Source organism: Leuresthes tenuis, unplaced genomic scaffold (assembly GCF_036924035.1).
Source record: "Leuresthes tenuis unplaced genomic scaffold, fLeuTen1.0.hap1 SCAF_8, whole genome shotgun sequence".
NCBI classification, from domain to species: Eukaryota; Metazoa; Chordata; class Actinopteri; order Atheriniformes; family Atherinopsidae; genus Leuresthes; species Leuresthes tenuis.
In genome coordinates, this window is record NW_027325362.1 from 9,595,567 (window position 1) to 9,612,026 (window position 16,460).

The following is a 16,460-nucleotide window of genomic DNA, read 5'->3' on the forward strand; positions in this document are numbered from 1 at the left end:
TGGAATAAACTGCTGTAAAAATGGGTTGTCGGGAGATGCTGGAGACCCTGATTAGAAACCGATAAAGCTTTTTTCCCTCTCTCCACAGGCCCTGCCACCTACCACCATGGCTTTGAGCATCTATTGCACCTCCATCACCGTCTTCTTCATCCTCATCAAGCTGGCTAACTACCGGCTACACTTGATGTTCGATGAGGGCGAAGCAGTGGTCCGCAGCAGCCTTTCCGACCTCAGCAAGGCACCGGAGAAAAAGAGTAATGCCTCGGACTCCTGCCTGCCCGCCAGCATCAGGTGAGGATACAGTCAGAAGGATCAGTCAGAAGTAGTTGAAAACTATCTATTTATATTCAACAAAGTAGTATTTCTGTGCTGTGTGTCTGAAACTGCTGCTCTGATAGATCTGTCATTACAAAAACTAGGCCAGAGGGCTAAATCCCTGATGATACAACTTAATTATTAACATGGAATGTACATTTCGGACTGCGACCTCTCTTCACAGTAATGCCAGTAATAGTAGTTGTAACTAACCTTTTTTAGCCTTTATTCTCCCCCTGTAAGTGTCTATTTGACTCATTTTAGATCAGATTGGTTTGATGATCGAGTGGGATACAGACTCCTCGCTCAACTTAATTTCAAATGTCTATAAGCTTTCATTCAGTTTAATTTTACTGAGATTAATCAATAAGTCCAGTAACAAGCATTTTTACTTCTTCAATATATCTTTAAATTTGTTTTCTTGCGTAAAACAACATGAAGCTGGAAACAAAGATCACACAAAGTCCTCTAAAAGTGATGTATCATTTCGATTTTCCCCCATTTTTTCATCTTTATTTATTAGAAAGAGCAGCACAGTCCCTGACAGTGTTGCCATGACAACTTTGGTTCGGAAGCGTCCCAGTTCAGTGATCCAGGTGACAGTGAAACAGACCGAAACCGACCCAGGACTGATCGGAGTGGTGAGTGTGGATTCAAAAATGGACAATGTGAAAACACTGTCTGATCTGCACTGTGTTTATATTTCAACCTGGACTTTTCTCTCCTCTTCCACTCAGGACTGTTCAAAATCAGATGAGGTGAAAACTGTGGAAGGTACTGCCGATATCTTATTTAATTCTGATTTAAATGTGATTTTATATTAGATTAAAAATGATATTTTTGCTTTAGATTCAACTAAATTCATCTAACCTTTTGTTAGATGAATTTAGTTGAATCTAAAGCAATACCCCTGCTATTTGATAAAGCAATGCCCCCTATTTAATACCCCTGTTTATTTGTGTTTCTCTATGCAAATAGGAGCAGCTTAAACTTTCTCAATTGTATTAGACTAATGTAGGAGCAAAGTTTAGGCTGTCTTAACACAACAAAGCTCTCCAACGTGTCCGAGTCCAGCCAACGTGTTAATCAACGCTCTTTAGCAGCATCACTTTAAAAGGGGGATTTTAGAGGCTGTATGCAAAGGAACAAAGAAACTACTGTCTTCTAGTTTTACACTCAATCTAGGGTTCAGATATGGTTACTGCTGCTAAGAATTACAAACACGACACCATGTTCTAACACTGAATACCCAGAGGTAAGCGGGTAGCACGCAACTAGAGCTTTGGGACAAGATTGACTGATCAAAATTTCAGAAATATGTTCCACTCACGTCGACAAACTTGCTAACATTTCACCTTGGTGGCATTCATCATTAGAACATTTATTTCGGTTTTGTTATCTTGTGTGTTGACCCAGCTGGGATAAATCAATAAAGTGAGATTGATCAACTTTGTCCTCAAGTTCTGGGCGTGGTAGCTATTTACCTTTTCTGTTTTTAACTTTGTAATTATGCGGTTTAGGTTTAGCCAGAAAACAAATATGAAAGCCCAATGAAAGCACCTCCTTTTAGAGATTTAAGAGATCATGCTTCAAAAAAGAATATTTACTTCCTTTTATTCAATGTGAAGTTTCTTTTTGAAAGTCAGCATGACTTGTTACTTAAAAAAAATAATAAGAAAGGGAATGGATGGATTTATTGATAATATGCAAGATTAGAAAGATGACTGGATTTGTTTAACTGAACTTTTGCCCAGTGCTAATTCAAACATTGCTCTTGCAGCTTGATATTAATCATTCAGCTGTACCTTAGTTCAGGAAATACAAAGTCAGAGTTGTTAGTGTAGCATTCAGCCAGTTAGACAGTTGGAAGAACAGCTTCATAAATAATGTAGATTTTCTTCAAATTTCAAGCTTTGAGATTGTTTTTAAAGCTTACCGAGTTTTCAGTGAATGAAGGATATTGATGCCCAGTCATTTTGTAAGGTTGGCACAGTAGTTCTCTTGTGATATGTGAACACTTTAATTTATTGCCGGGATGCAGGAACATGAAACAATGAGTTTCTAAGCGGTTGTAAGTTAGATTTAAATCAGCTCATGATGATTACTGGCAGAGCTATTTGTAGATCAGAGATGATGTACGAAGACATAAATGATGGATCTTAGGGGTGAGATTTTAGAAGCAAATGGAAATATCTATGGGCTAAAAATATTTCTCATTTACTGCATCTGGACTGATTAATCTCTGTCACTAGTGGCTTTTATTCAACAGTAGTTGGACAGGAAGGTGGATAGATGCAGCAAAGGCCTACAAGCTCGGACTCAAACTGGGCCAGGCTGCAGTGATAACTTTCAATCTGTGTACATCCCATCCCAACATGTAAACTGATTTTGTATGGATTTATTTTGGAACAGGGAGAACAGTGGAATGACAGAATCAGTTTTTACAGCTAACCTGTAGAAATAGTTTCATTATCCTGCTAGAGATGCATAAGAGTGAAACACAGAGCAGTTTGTAGAAAGATGATTGCTACAAGATGTTAAAGTGACTCTGAGTGTGGACTTAGAGAATAAAAACAGGAGGTACAAATGCAGCAGAGCCTACAGTTAAACATTTTCTGTAACTTTCACTCTGTAATAATAGTAAGTGAGCCTTTACACACATGTCCTGCTTAGCGTTTTGTCGGGGTCAGTCTCCTCTGGAAGCAAACTCTGGTCCTCTTCCCTAATGCACTCGATGGCTTCATAGACAATCTGAACTGACAACTTCCTTTTTTCTGCAAACACGTCACTGCTGTAAATATGCTCAGATAAGTACAGAACTAGCAACGAGCCAGTTAGTCTGCCAAAACCAGCTGACTGCTTCCAGTAAATTTATTACCTAATGCAGCGATGATTACTCAGACCAAAGTCAGCTGATCAAAAAAAAAAAGAGATATAAACACCATGTGCACATTTGGAAAAAAAAAATTGTATTTGTTTTTAATAGCAGCTTTCCTGCATTGGAGATTCTGGACACATTTGTTTTATCTTTGAAAATCCTGCTTCAATAGTGTGTGTTTTTACCGCAGTCATGTAAAAAACACATTTCCATGGAAAGAATTTTAGGAGTGAAAGGATATTATTATTATGGATTATTAATGAAATCAACAAATATAATCATCTTTTGACACCAGGACAGTGTGAGACTGCTGCAGAGGAGCAGCCTCTGGAGGGAAGCACGCACCCAAGCCCCAATCCTTCTCCGGATGATCTCTCCAGCCCCAATCCAGACCAGGGTGCCCCACTGCTGCAGGCCCAGCAGAGGCCCACATCCCAAGCAGAAAGGGAAGAATTGTGTGTCCGATCTGCTAGTGAGACGGAGAAAATGGACGGGGAAATAACCAAAAATGGAACTGCAAAGGAAGGAGTGGACATTCAGAGCTCTTTGCCAGAGAAAGGCGGAGACCAGTCAGAGCTTGAGAGGACAGTAGACTCGGAGCTGGAGAGAATAGAGGAAAAAGACTTTGAGGATAAAGAGACTGCAGACAGGGAGACTGCTGATGAAGGTTTGCCTTCGTCCAAGGGAAGTGAAGATGAGAGTGAGGAGGGCAGTGAGGGGCAAAAAGAGACCTCAGATGCCAATAACAACTCACTGGACACTCCAAAGGAAGACCGGGATGAGCTAATTGACATCCCAGAACCCCCTTCACAGGTGGGCCCTGCTCACACATGAGTGGTTTAAATGTGAAGAAGCAATTCTAAAAGCATTTAACTGTACTGTGATTATTTTGTACATAATGAACAGACATCTTCCCTCCGCTGTTGTGTTGTGTCTTAGGCTGAGCCAGTGGAGGAGCCATACTGTTCTGATGAGATTGAGGTGGTTCTGGTCGATAATTCCAGCCCTAGTCCTGGGTCAGCCCACCTGGACGACAGCGACACAGTCAAAATCATCATCACTATGAGCTGTGATCCTCGGACTGCTGCTCAGTTGGAGGAGAGCGTCAAGCAGAGCCTTCTGGAGAATGCGCAGGTCAGGCAAAATGATTTTGAGTTATTTATTTTCCCCATGAAATACTTTCACCATCCAAACAGGACACACATAACATTATTTTCACAGAGTAACTTCATTGTAATTAGAAAATATAAACTAATTCATAATTTAATGCCTGCAACACGCTCAAAAAAGTTTGGAGTGAGGCAAAGAAAGTTTATAGAATATACAAGTAACAATGTTCCGTAAGAGACTACCATCAAGAGATTAACTGGCGCCAGGTGAGGGTGTGAGGGTTAGGCATAAAAGGATCATGTACCAAATTTTCTATGCAAGAAGGGTCGTGCTGCACCACTTTATGCTGTACTTTAAAATCTACATTGTGTAATATTGTTAAAAGATTCAGGGAATTCAGGGAAACCACAGTTGGATGGACATGACCTTGGCCCTCAGGTGGCACATGAGAAACCCTCATGCCACCATGATCAAAATAAAAACATGGGCTCAGAAGTACCCTGGAAAATCCTTTTCACTCAACACAGTCCACTGATGCATCCAGAATTGTAACCCAAAACTGTATGACACAAAAAGGAAGCAATATATCAACACCGATGAGTTCTCTGGATATGAGCTCATCTCAGAAGGCCAGAATGATAGCAGACAGATGTTCTGTGGTAAGATAAGTCAATATATCAGCTGCCTTCTGGAAAGACTGACATTTGCCAATACTTGCCCAAAATGGGAAAGACCAACCAGGCTGTTATCAAAGAAAGGTGTAATGGTCCTGTGTGTGATGGTAAGGGCATGTGCACGTGATGTGTCATCAGTGCCCATGGTACGGGCACATGTTCATGCAGAGGTGACATCTTTTCCTGGGAGATCAATTGGACAGATTTTGTTGTTGGTAGTACTGTATAAAAGCTGTATGCTATATATGTCTTAAACCAGCATGGCTTCATAGGCACAGAATGCGTTTGCTTGACTGGCCCGCCTGCGGCCTAGATCTGTCTCCCTCTGAAAATGTACTGCTCATCACGAAGAGGAGACTCAGAAATGATAGATGGATCTTTTTTCGATGTACTTCTCTTTTAAAACTTGAGAAAATCTGATGATGTTTTACACATATTTATGCAGAAATGTTCAAAAGATATTATAGGATTCGCACACTTTCAGGCATCACTGAGTGCTCTGCAGCTGAATCTACATCAGTGAGTGTAGAATCTACATCTACACCAACATTTGTTGGATACAACAAATGCCAAACAGACTACAATGTGTTTTAATGAGAAAAAACAAATCTGTCTAAGTCATCTGGTAGGTCTCCAAGTGTGGATGGAGGTCCAAATTCTGTGTCCTGTCTCTGTCTTCCAGTCCAAAACTGCTGGTGGGAGATTGTTCTTAAAAAAAGCACAGACTTATGTTAGAGGTGTCGTTACATTTAAAGATAAGTGCATGTGATGTGTCTGTGTGTGTCTGCTCTGAAAGGCTCAGAAGGATGCCGGGGAATGTCACATTAAGATCCCTGTCATCACCTTCGACTCGCCTGAAGAAGAGAAGGAGGAGCCTGAGGAGGGGGAGGAAACGACCGGCTCGGAGGAAAACCACACACCGAAACTGCAGAAGACCAAAAGCCAAAGTGAAGAGTTTCACCTATGTAGGGAAACAACCAATTCTGAGTCCACCACACTGTGTTGTCCAGATCAGGAGCATCATGGGCTGCAGATGACCACTGATAGCACGCCAAGCCCACAGCTGACAAATGATAACAGCTCATCAGGCATCGACGTCCACTCCCACCCAGATGACACAGACCCTCTGGAACCTAACATAGATTCACAAGGATTCTTGCGTCTGCCACAAATTGTAGGACGCTACGGGCCCGGAGGAAGGACTCACATCCGAGGTCTGAGCATGGACAGCGGGAAAGATGCTGTCTTGCTTTCAGATCGCTCACATAACCCAGTATGTTTAACTCTATTTCTGTTTCTCTGTCCCTGTAATCACCAACCAAGTGCAATATAAACTCCAAGATATTTTACCTTTTGTCAGACCACCATGACCAGCTCCAAATCAGACCTGGAGGCAAAAGAGGGCCAGATTCCAAATGAATCCAACTTCTTGGAGTTTGTGTCCCTGCTGGGGTCCCTCAGTACGAGAGGGGGAAGTGCCAGCACAAAGGAAGAGGCGGAGCCAGTGAACAAAGAGAAACTGGATGCTGAAGACAAAGGTAAGTTAATGTAAACATGTCAAAGATCAGAACTGTAGATATGTACGGTCATGTATGATTACAGTGTCAGCCTTGGTTTAGGATTTTTGCTCTTGGTGTATGGCTTATATGGCTGAATTATTGTGTCAATTCTAGTTTATTAGATGATAACGAAATCCAGACTTTATGGCTGGGGTATGACTTTATGGCCTTGTCATTTATATGTCACAACTGTATGAACATGCAAACTGTTCTCATCCAGATTCACCACTTGCTTGTGTTGTGATTAACCAAAATGGTACATTTGACACAGTGCTTCACAGTGCTAAAATGCTAAAAGCCCTTTTCATTGGATTTATTACTGCTATTTTTCAGAAATTCTTGAGAGTGCTGTAGCTCAATCATTCCTCCACCTGTTGGGAAAAAAAACAATTACTTTGACACATTTCAATCTGGCTTCAGTCAAAATCACTGCACTGAAAGTGTGTGCAAACATTGACCAGTGACACGACTTCAGTGCAGATAAGGGTGAATACTCTACATGTGAATTACCTACAGCAATAGACACCACTGATAACTTTTCATACCTGTCTGACACACATTTCAATATTTACATTTTGTTCCTCTCATATATGAAGTCCCACATGGGTTGATCCTCAAGCCTACCTTGTTTTCATTATTTATGTTACATCATAGCTGTTTCCTTAACTCCATCACCAGTGTGTTTTTATAATTTTTATGCAGATGAAATACAGTTTTATGTTTCAGTCAGACCAAATAGTCTGACCAATAGACCTCATCAATATTCATGACTGTCTTGCCTCTGTTACAATTTGAATGTGTCAAAATTACCTCCATCTGGAATGGAAAATACTGAGGTCCTTGTGATCAATCCTGTTTTCTTTTTTTTAAAGGTCAGTTACTTTATTTGCCTCCTCGCTGGCAACATTAGGAATTAATCTGGTGGCAACGGAACATACTTTTCTGTAACATTTTGAGAGGGAAACATTGCTCGGTCTGGCCTGATAACATATTTGTATCACTCTTAACATGGCGTGTTTGAATGGCTGAAGTCAATAAATCAGGATTTATTTGACAAGTGTTCAGCTGTTCAAAAGAACCAGATAGGTAGTGATAATGAATAAATAACATTGTTGCCCAAATTTGATTCCTCATCGGTTTAACTTCAATAATTAGCCACAGGCCCAAGTTGTTTTTAACAGCCACATGCGTTTAAATTGTAAGATGAAGCTGTCTGACCATATGGCAATTTAACACAATGTTCCGTTTGTTAGCTTGATATAAATTTTTATGGAAAAAACTCAAACTCTATAAGGACTCACAGAGTTTTGTGTCGTGGTTGAGCTTTTCTTCTGACAAACAGCAGTGAGGTGTTTTTTTCAGGTGAAAATATCACATTTTTCTTAAGTTGATAACAGATGTGACAAAACTGTGACTCTAAAATCGCTATTAAATAATGCTGCACGTCATGTACTGTGCAGTGTTGTGCGAACTGCAAATATTGCATGGACAGAGTGGCTCTTTCTGTTACGTTTACAGGCATGTCTGTATGAAGTCATGAGGATCATTATTGGAAAAAAAGTGACTGTGAATGACTGACTGTTGTCAGGCATTAATACCTAATGGGTGAAAAGGATCAACATCTGGATTTTGAACCTCAGCTCATTCAGAACTATACTGTCGTGTAAGACACAAGCCACTACGTTCAGCCAATCTCATAGAAACTCTAATGCTTACCTTGAGGTTTTCTCATTTAAACTACTTTAACCCCCTCTTTATATGTATGACTGAGTGATCTGCACCCTGCCTTCAGTTGGTCCAGAATACAGCAGCCAGGCTGCTAATAAAAGCTAGCTGACTTTCCCACATCATTTCAATATTTGCATCCTTTCTTTGGCCACCAGAAAATTCAGAATTGAAATGCACAGCCCCTTTTCCAGCCTCTTCAATCTCCAGGTTAAGACCTCGTCTGTTTCAAATTTCAAAAGCAGCTTTTCAAGATTGTAGCTCCTAAACTTTGGAACAGCATTCCTTATTCACACGATTACATCTTTTCATGAATACTTTCTACTTCTTTGATAATTTGAGCAAATCTCTGATTTGATACGTGTGCTTATGTTTGTATGCAAGTATGTGTATTTAATATTGATGTAGTTCTGAAAAGCACATAACTCTTAAAAGTGCTATATGAATGAATTATCATTTTTACTAGCAGCACGTCATAGTATTTTTTTCTACTTACGTTGTCAAATCATTTATCAGTGCAGTCTTAATCTTGTTGAGAGGATTGCATTTTAAGTACAGAAATAAACAGCATCTGTTTGAATTTTGCTCAGAAAATCAGAGTGCAGCTCCTGGACCGGATGAGACGAAAACAGATACCAACACTGACAACAAGTCAGAGAGACCGAAACCCCCTACCAGTCTACCAACCGACACCCTACAGGCTATGCCACCCACACACATCCCCATAGTCTCTCCTGACAGGTAAGTATGCCTGTAGAATGATCTTTTTAGTGAAAAAATGCGGCTGAATTTAAACACACACAATTAGAGCAGTATCAGATTTACACCTCTAGCAACCAGGATTTCCAGATGAGTTTGTTTCCTGTCTGCAGCCCACAGACAGACAGAGAAAAGGATCCAGACTACGATTCCCTGCCCTCGCAAACATCTCAGTCTGAGAGCTCCATGCTGCAGGTCATCTGCAGACCTGAGGCTACCAACAAAGAAGAAGCCTACACTTTCCATACTGTGCACAGTAAGCGGCCAGTCATATTTGCTTTATTTGCACTGCCTCATTCTTCCACTGGTTCTCAGAAAAAAGTGCAGGAGACAAACCAACAGTCATGTGGTCAGAGACAACAACAGTTTGGTGCTGTAGTTGTCAGTCTCTGTGCTCTGACAGTATTTAGATCAACAACAACACAGTGTCTATGGGAGGCACTGTCAGCAGCTGATGGCTTCACTTTATCAGCTCAAAAGGCTAGGATAAATGACATTTTCCTGGACTGGCTCCAAGATGTTTGACTGTAAAGCTAAATGTATCCCCCATAATCAGTTATTGCACTTCTTCAAACAGAAAATGCCTGACAAGCTTTATGCCTACGTTTCTCTCTTCAGGAGAGAGGCCTCGGAAGCTGTATGCAGAAAGAGCGCTCAACCTGCCACTAGGAGCAGAGCTCATTACAGGCAACATGTGGTATGCTGTCAAATCATATTACACTCCTTTCCTCACTGTCTCCATCATTTTCTTGACTAAACTTTCCTATCTGATGGTGTAGTTACCCTATATTCCCCAACGTATTCTCAACTTTTCACATTTTCCCTTAAAGTACCTCTACCTGTGCAATCAGGTTTATTCTATTACTCTGTGTGTGTGCATCTTCAGCGATCTGCTGTCAACCTCTTCCAACTCGGAGTGTCAGGAAGGCGTGGCAGGTGGTAATACCGATTGCCCTTTCCAGCGGCGCATCATCCACGCTCACAGGCTGCGGCCACGAAGAACACATCCTGAGATCTTCCAGGTGTCCATCTGCTTCCTTTTTTTCTTTTTTCTTTTCTCTGTGCCAACAGCATCCACAAGCTATAAAACCTGATATGCAAAGTGTTTCCTCCGAAATCAGTTTCTTTTACAAAAGAAGTGAAAATAAAAAAGATAACACAATAGTCTTGTAGATCACTTTGTCCTCTACTCAATTAATAATAAAAAAAACAGAAACTTTGACTAGTTCTAAATATACACAAATGACAAAATATGTTTCCTCTTGCTACATCAGCCCACCTTAAAACTGATTCAGTATTTTCTGTCTGTCACACTGTGACTGACTTGACATAAATATGAGTCCCCTGGAAGCAGCAGCTGTAAGATCAGTGCTGATTAAAAGCAGCAGAGGTGTCACTAGCTGTGCAAAACAGTTACAGAAGCTCCTACAACACAGACTCTGCTGAATTATGCTTTTAATTCCCTATCATTGCACTTGACTTCCTATAGGTGTAAATGGTTTGTGTTTGTGTGTGGCAGGAGGAGGATTCTTTGGATGAATCGTCAGAGACTTCCACCCAGGAGAAGCCGTCCAGGAAAATTTATTACAAACTCCAACTGTTTCCCGGGAAGTGGATCAACATTTTATACGACCGACTCACTCTGCTTGCGCTTTTGGATAGGTAACACTCAAAACTGGCCTGGACATGCTTTCCAGTGCTGATATTCATACTGTAACAATACAGTAAAGTTTAAATATATGTTTTTATTTAAATTAGTTGATTCTCTCTGTTTTGTTTGCATGATTCTCTCAAAAGCATTTTATGCATCTTATGTTAATGTGCTGTGGTCGCTTTAGTTAAGGATTTGTGACAGTCAGTGACATGTCTTTCTCTTTGTGAGTGGGTTATAAGCCTAATAACCCTCTGAAGGCACCACAGTGATCCGTCTTTATGTCTTTACTTGTGCTGTCTCTTTTAAAGAAACCAGGACGTTCTGGAGAATCTGGTTGCAGTCTTCATGGCCTTCCTGGTTTCCTTTCTGGGGTTTGTGCTTCTCAACCATGGCTGCTTTAAAGACTTCTGGGTCTTCCAGTTCTGCCTGGTCATTGCCAGCTGTCAGTATTCCCTACTGAAGGTAAACCTGTGTAGAAGGTTGAGGATGCATGTTGTTTACTATAGTTTAGAGCTGTTGTAGTCTTCCGCAGCTGTGTGAATAAACGGTATACTGTTGAGCTTTTCCACCAAACTGTGAAGGTAAATCATAACCAAAGAAAATCCCCTCTGGACTAAGCTGATTTGTATTTGAAAATTGAACTAAAATTTGTATTACTGTGGCCTTATGTCGACTAAAAACAGTTCTTTTATGCTGGCTCATTTCCTCTCTGCTAAACTGGGCTGTTTTAATCTGTTTCCCTGTTACTTTACTCATGATGACTCAATGCTGGCTTTGTTTTTCTAGAGTGTTCAACCAGACGCAGCTTCACCAACACATGTGAGTTGGTGTCTTTGTTACTGAAATATTACAAACCAACAATTTTGATTGCATAATGACCAATTTTTTGGAAGCCTATGTACCTCCATTGTACCTAGACATGCTGCTCTCCCTCTTTACCTCTTTACTGTTGCATTTTAAGCACACAACCGAAATGTTCATGATTGGATTTCTGTCAGATATGGGTGTTATTGCCCTGTGATGGAATTAAGAGTTAACTTCTGTATCTGACATCCTAATTTGTGTGTTTGTCTCCAGGGTCACAACCAGCTGGTTGCCTACAGCCGAGCGGCCTACTTCTGTATTTTCTGTGCACTGATCTGGCTGCTGGAGCAGCTGCTGAGGAGGAAGGACCTGCCCGTCTTCCCCCTGTATGGAGTCTCCATTGTCTGCTATGATGTGCTGCACTTCTTACGAGACCTGTTGGTTGGTGAGGAAGGATGCATATGTATAATGAAATACACAGACACACAGAGCTTTGTTTCAGATAGTTCTCCAAATGCTTTATGCAGCAAGCTATTTCTTTAGTCCTCATTTACTTTTCTATTCAAAAAAATGATTTATGAGATTTGCAAATCATTGCATTCTGCTTTTATTTATATTTTATACAGCGTCCCAGCTTTTTTTGCAGTTGAGGTTGTCTTAATCCCTGACAAATACTAAGAAATGTATTTTGTGCATTAAACAGGTTTTACCTACTTCTTCCCGGTTACCTTCCTGGTGGGCCTTTTTCCTCAGATCAACACCTTCACCATCTACCTGCTGGAGCAGATTGACATGCACTTCTTTGGAGGAACAGGTTGAATGAACTATTTCGATCTTTTGATTTCAGAAATATTTGTATAGATGAATCCAGGTCTTTTCCAGATTTGTTTCACTGAAAATTGTTTTTTTTTTGTGGATTTGGGGCCCTGGTTTGATTCCTGAGTGTGTTATCTGCAAATGTATGTGATGTTTAAAGCCCCTAAAAAACCTGGCTTCACATCTTCATGAAGTTTTTTGTCTATAACAGTATAAACTCAGTACACCTTAAGATGTTGTTTGTCAAGAGTTTAACACTTAAAAGCCCAGTTAACACGCCTCACCAAGATTGTAAGGGTGACCAAACCACCCAGCATTTGCCATCAGATTATGTCTGATGTGCTGCTTAATCGTTATTGGTGTGTGAAAGCAGTTTGACTGAAAATCACGTGATTGTATATGAACTCGCAACTCAAAGTAAAAGCAGACTGATTAGATATGTTTGCAGGCCTTGACTGCAACTGTGTTTCCAAAGAAAGTTGATGTAAGTTTGTGTAAAATGTCAGCTTAATGCAATAATTAGTCAATTATTCCCTTTATTTAAGATATATTAGTAAGACAGCATATGAAGATATTTAAAACTGCGCTTTGGATATTTTGTTTTGTTTGTTTGTACATTTGGTGCGACATGTTTTAAAGAGGTTTAGTCAGGCACATGTTTACCTTTGTGTTGCACCACCTCTTCTTTCAAGAACACTGTAAGTGTTTGAAACTGAGGACTCCAGTCGATGTTGTTTTAAAAACGAGACAATTTTCACTTCTCGCTTGCTGTTGAATTTCTGCTTTTTAACAGTTTTGGGCCTCTTTTGTTGTATGTTTTGTTACAAAATGCATCACATGTTGGTAACAGGTTCTAACAGCAGGTAGGTCAGTTTACCATCTGGACTCTCAGCCATGCTGTTGTAATGTAATATATAATAATTTGGCTCATCTCGCTGAAATAATCAAGCCCTCGTCTGAAAAAAAGGACGCTGTCTGGATGGCAGCATGTGTTGCTCCAAAAGCCTGTTTTGGTCAGCATTAATGGTACCACGAGAAATCTAGACGTTACCCTTACCTCGTTCAATAATGCACGACAAAATCAACACAAAATCTTGTCTTTTTATCTGTGTACTGATAACAAGCAGGATGGTCACTCTTGTCTATTGCGGGCATCTGTGATTTGCCAGAAAGAATTTTTGAGGAAATTTTGATTTGTTTGATCGCAGGACAGTTTTCTACTCGGCTTATCTAAAATGAGCTCAGACCCAGAGAAGCCAGTCGTTGGTTTATAGAAGATCTGAGCGCAAGCAATGTTTTTCACATAAGAATCTTTCTGTTTTTTTTTCCTGCATTTTGTTGCACATGTTCCAACTTTTTTGAAAGGGCTTGCTGTTTTTTTTTTAAATTATTTACTACTTTCAGTTACATAGATGGTTCAAATGATTTACAAATTACTGCATAATGTTTTTAGATTGCAACCTTTTTGGAAACATGGCTATTTAACAGCCAACATTTGTATGTAGTGTGTATGTGGGTAATACATAGGCTGAAATGGGATTGTTTACAGGTTCCATATTGGCCAAATGATAATTACCCACACTGACTGCTTGAGGATGTTGGAGCTAAAATGAGCACCTTGTCCTGGATCTGTATGGTTGCACTCAGGTGGACTCCCTACATATATGTAGGTCTTAGCACTAAAGCGAAATGTATGCATGGGCTTGAAATGAACACACTGGCCCTATTTGGATAGACCAAATAAATGGGGAACTGTGGGACTCACCTAGCACCCACTGTAAACCTTCATTGAACCCACAGGGGTAAATAACACCGGGCCAAGACAGCACCTGTGGACAGTCTCATATAGGGCTGAATGTGAACGGGCTGATATTTTTCTGTCACTTTTTCTAAGGACTGCATGTATTTACCTCCTCTCGGTAATTTTTGTGTCTCAGCTGCTACGAGCCTTATCTCTGCTACCTACAGCATCCTCCGCAGTCTGACCGCTCTGTCTCTGCTGTACGGTTTCTGCTTTGGTGCTCTTAAGGTAAGAAACAAAACAGAGAGTGAGCATGTGCTAGAGGTAATATGGTCCTCTTTCATCTTCTTCCTTTCCCCCAGAATATAACACAACTAGTCCTTGTGGTCATCCTCCTTGTCGAACCAACAGTGAAAAGCATGTAGATCAGTTATAAATAGCCTGCAGCGAGGGAGTTTCACTGAGGGAAGTGTTGCTAGTCATTCTTCACACGTGACAACAAGACTGCAGCTGGGGGGAAGAAGCTTTTAAAGTGCAAAGATCTAAAAGGGGCAGCTTTGAAAAAGTGCATGATGGGAATGATTCACATTAATGTGAGTGAATTTGTGTGTGACCACAGGAGCCATGGGATGAGCAGCACACTCCTGCCCTGTTCTCTGGTTTCTGTGGCCTTTTGGTGGTGTTCTCCTATCACCTCAGCCGTCAGAGTAGCGACCCATGTGTGCTGCTGTGAGTATCTCAGTGTGTTGAAAAGAAGCAGCAAACTCTGACACGAGGCGATGAGAGAAGATTATTACATACTTGTGAAAACACAAAGTTACTTCTGATACATTTGTTTGTTCATGTTTGCTCAAGCTGGCAGTTCATTGTGATATTTAGAGAAAACAGACAGAATTCTACACTTTTACTTTGCTGAAGAAATTTGATTTCAAGTCTTTAAAGGTGATGCTGGAAATATTGTCTAATAATTAAAAACAAAGGCACATTTGATCATGGGAACTGCTATGAATGTTTATGTTAAAACCTGTTTTTTTAGTTTTCATTGAGTTTAAATCTAATCCCAAATCTGCAACTTTTTTCTTCCTTTAAAAGATCTCTGATCAAGTCAAAGATAATGCCTGCACTTGTGGAAAGTGAAGAAGAGGAGGAGCATGATACAGACATTAAAGACCCCCTGCCTGAGAAACTGCAGAACTCCATGGTAACTACAGATAAACTTGTATGAATAAATATATATGCTGTAGTTTTGTGGCATTAGTGAGGTTGGACAGCCAGTGTATGTATGTATAAATGCAATTCCAATAGCTCCCGATTTTGCCGGGTTTTCTGAGCGACTTTGGGCTCGTTTTTTTAAAAGTTGCTCATGTTTACAGTCAGATGCTGTTTTTTTCTGGTCTTTTTGCCAAAGAGTAGATGCTTATTGAGGCTTGCTTCAAATCAGCATTTTGGCTGTCTAAACAAGAGTAAATTTCATAGAATCTGAAACTACCTCGTTCCCATCCCCCATACTTACAGTGTATTACTTACATCACTGGGACAAATCCAACTGCCGGAGTTTCTGTAGCTACTTTGTCATCGATGCTGACGACACTGAAGCCAAACACGTGCGTGTATTTCAGTAAACAGTGGGTAATAGGACTAGGGTCCAGATACATAAAACTGGGTGTAGATTCATGGCTAAAACTGTGAGTACGCATAAAGGCAGACATGTGAATGCATTCTTTTCACCAGATTTATAAAGCTGTGCATAGTTCTAAAAATCTCGCTCCTTCTGAAAGTATATGCAAGAGCATTAACCCGATTTCCTCTCACATTTTTAGCCATAAATGGATGCGGACACTCCCCTGATATATATACATGCACCACAACTAAATAGGCATCACGATGAAAGTAACAGTAAAAAAGAAGTCACAGCTATACTGAATATAAAACCTAGGCTCTCATTTGTGAAACACGGATAAAGAAAATATGTTTTGAACTGGACAAGCGTTGCAAAACTGTCTCTTTTGTTTTGTGGTAAATTATATCTTTTTTTACACCAAAAAAGTGTGTGCACACAGATGGTCTGAAGAATGCGTGAGATGCACACATTTTCACCACACATTCCCTGATAAATATCAATTTGTGCGCAAGAAAAGGCGTACACATGGTTTTTATGTATAAGCATTGTTTATGCATCCGGCCCTGGATTTGTTCACAAGTGGACACATTTTACAGGCTGTGTGGAGCAAGAATCCACGCAAAAATAGAAACTGACAGGATGAAGACATAAGCTGAAGCCACACTGGTAACTCCTCTAAGCATTAATTGAACAACCTGGGGCAGAGCTGACCATAATTATCATGAGAGAAAGCAGGCTGGATTAAACGTAGCGAGATAATGAAACGTGTGCTGTCGATTACTCTGTGCTTTCAGGGAATTATGC

At 40.4% G+C, this 16,460-nt stretch overlaps 1 protein-coding gene across 1 annotated transcript in view; it reads left to right on the top strand.

The window, feature by feature from the left end:
* pcnx2 (pecanex 2) overlaps positions 1–16,460 on the top strand; it is a 32,495-nt gene that overhangs the window by 1,570 nt on the left and 14,465 nt on the right. The window contains exons 2-20 of the mRNA XM_072390756.1: positions 89–291; positions 839–956; positions 1,053–1,089; positions 3,489–4,006; positions 4,133–4,327; positions 5,774–6,250; positions 6,338–6,515; positions 8,852–9,002; positions 9,134–9,276; positions 9,639–9,717; positions 9,907–10,042; positions 10,540–10,682; positions 10,983–11,136; positions 11,461–11,493; positions 11,752–11,923; positions 12,182–12,292; positions 14,232–14,323; positions 14,655–14,764; positions 15,128–15,236. Coding sequence (XP_072246857.1) covers positions 89–291; positions 839–956; positions 1,053–1,089; positions 3,489–4,006; positions 4,133–4,327; positions 5,774–6,250; positions 6,338–6,515; positions 8,852–9,002; positions 9,134–9,276; positions 9,639–9,717; positions 9,907–10,042; positions 10,540–10,682; positions 10,983–11,136; positions 11,461–11,493; positions 11,752–11,923; positions 12,182–12,292; positions 14,232–14,323; positions 14,655–14,764; positions 15,128–15,236 — 3,159 coding nt within the window. The remainder of the gene's footprint in view (positions 1–88; positions 292–838; positions 957–1,052; positions 1,090–3,488; positions 4,007–4,132; positions 4,328–5,773; positions 6,251–6,337; positions 6,516–8,851; positions 9,003–9,133; positions 9,277–9,638; positions 9,718–9,906; positions 10,043–10,539; positions 10,683–10,982; positions 11,137–11,460; positions 11,494–11,751; positions 11,924–12,181; positions 12,293–14,231; positions 14,324–14,654; positions 14,765–15,127; positions 15,237–16,460) is intronic.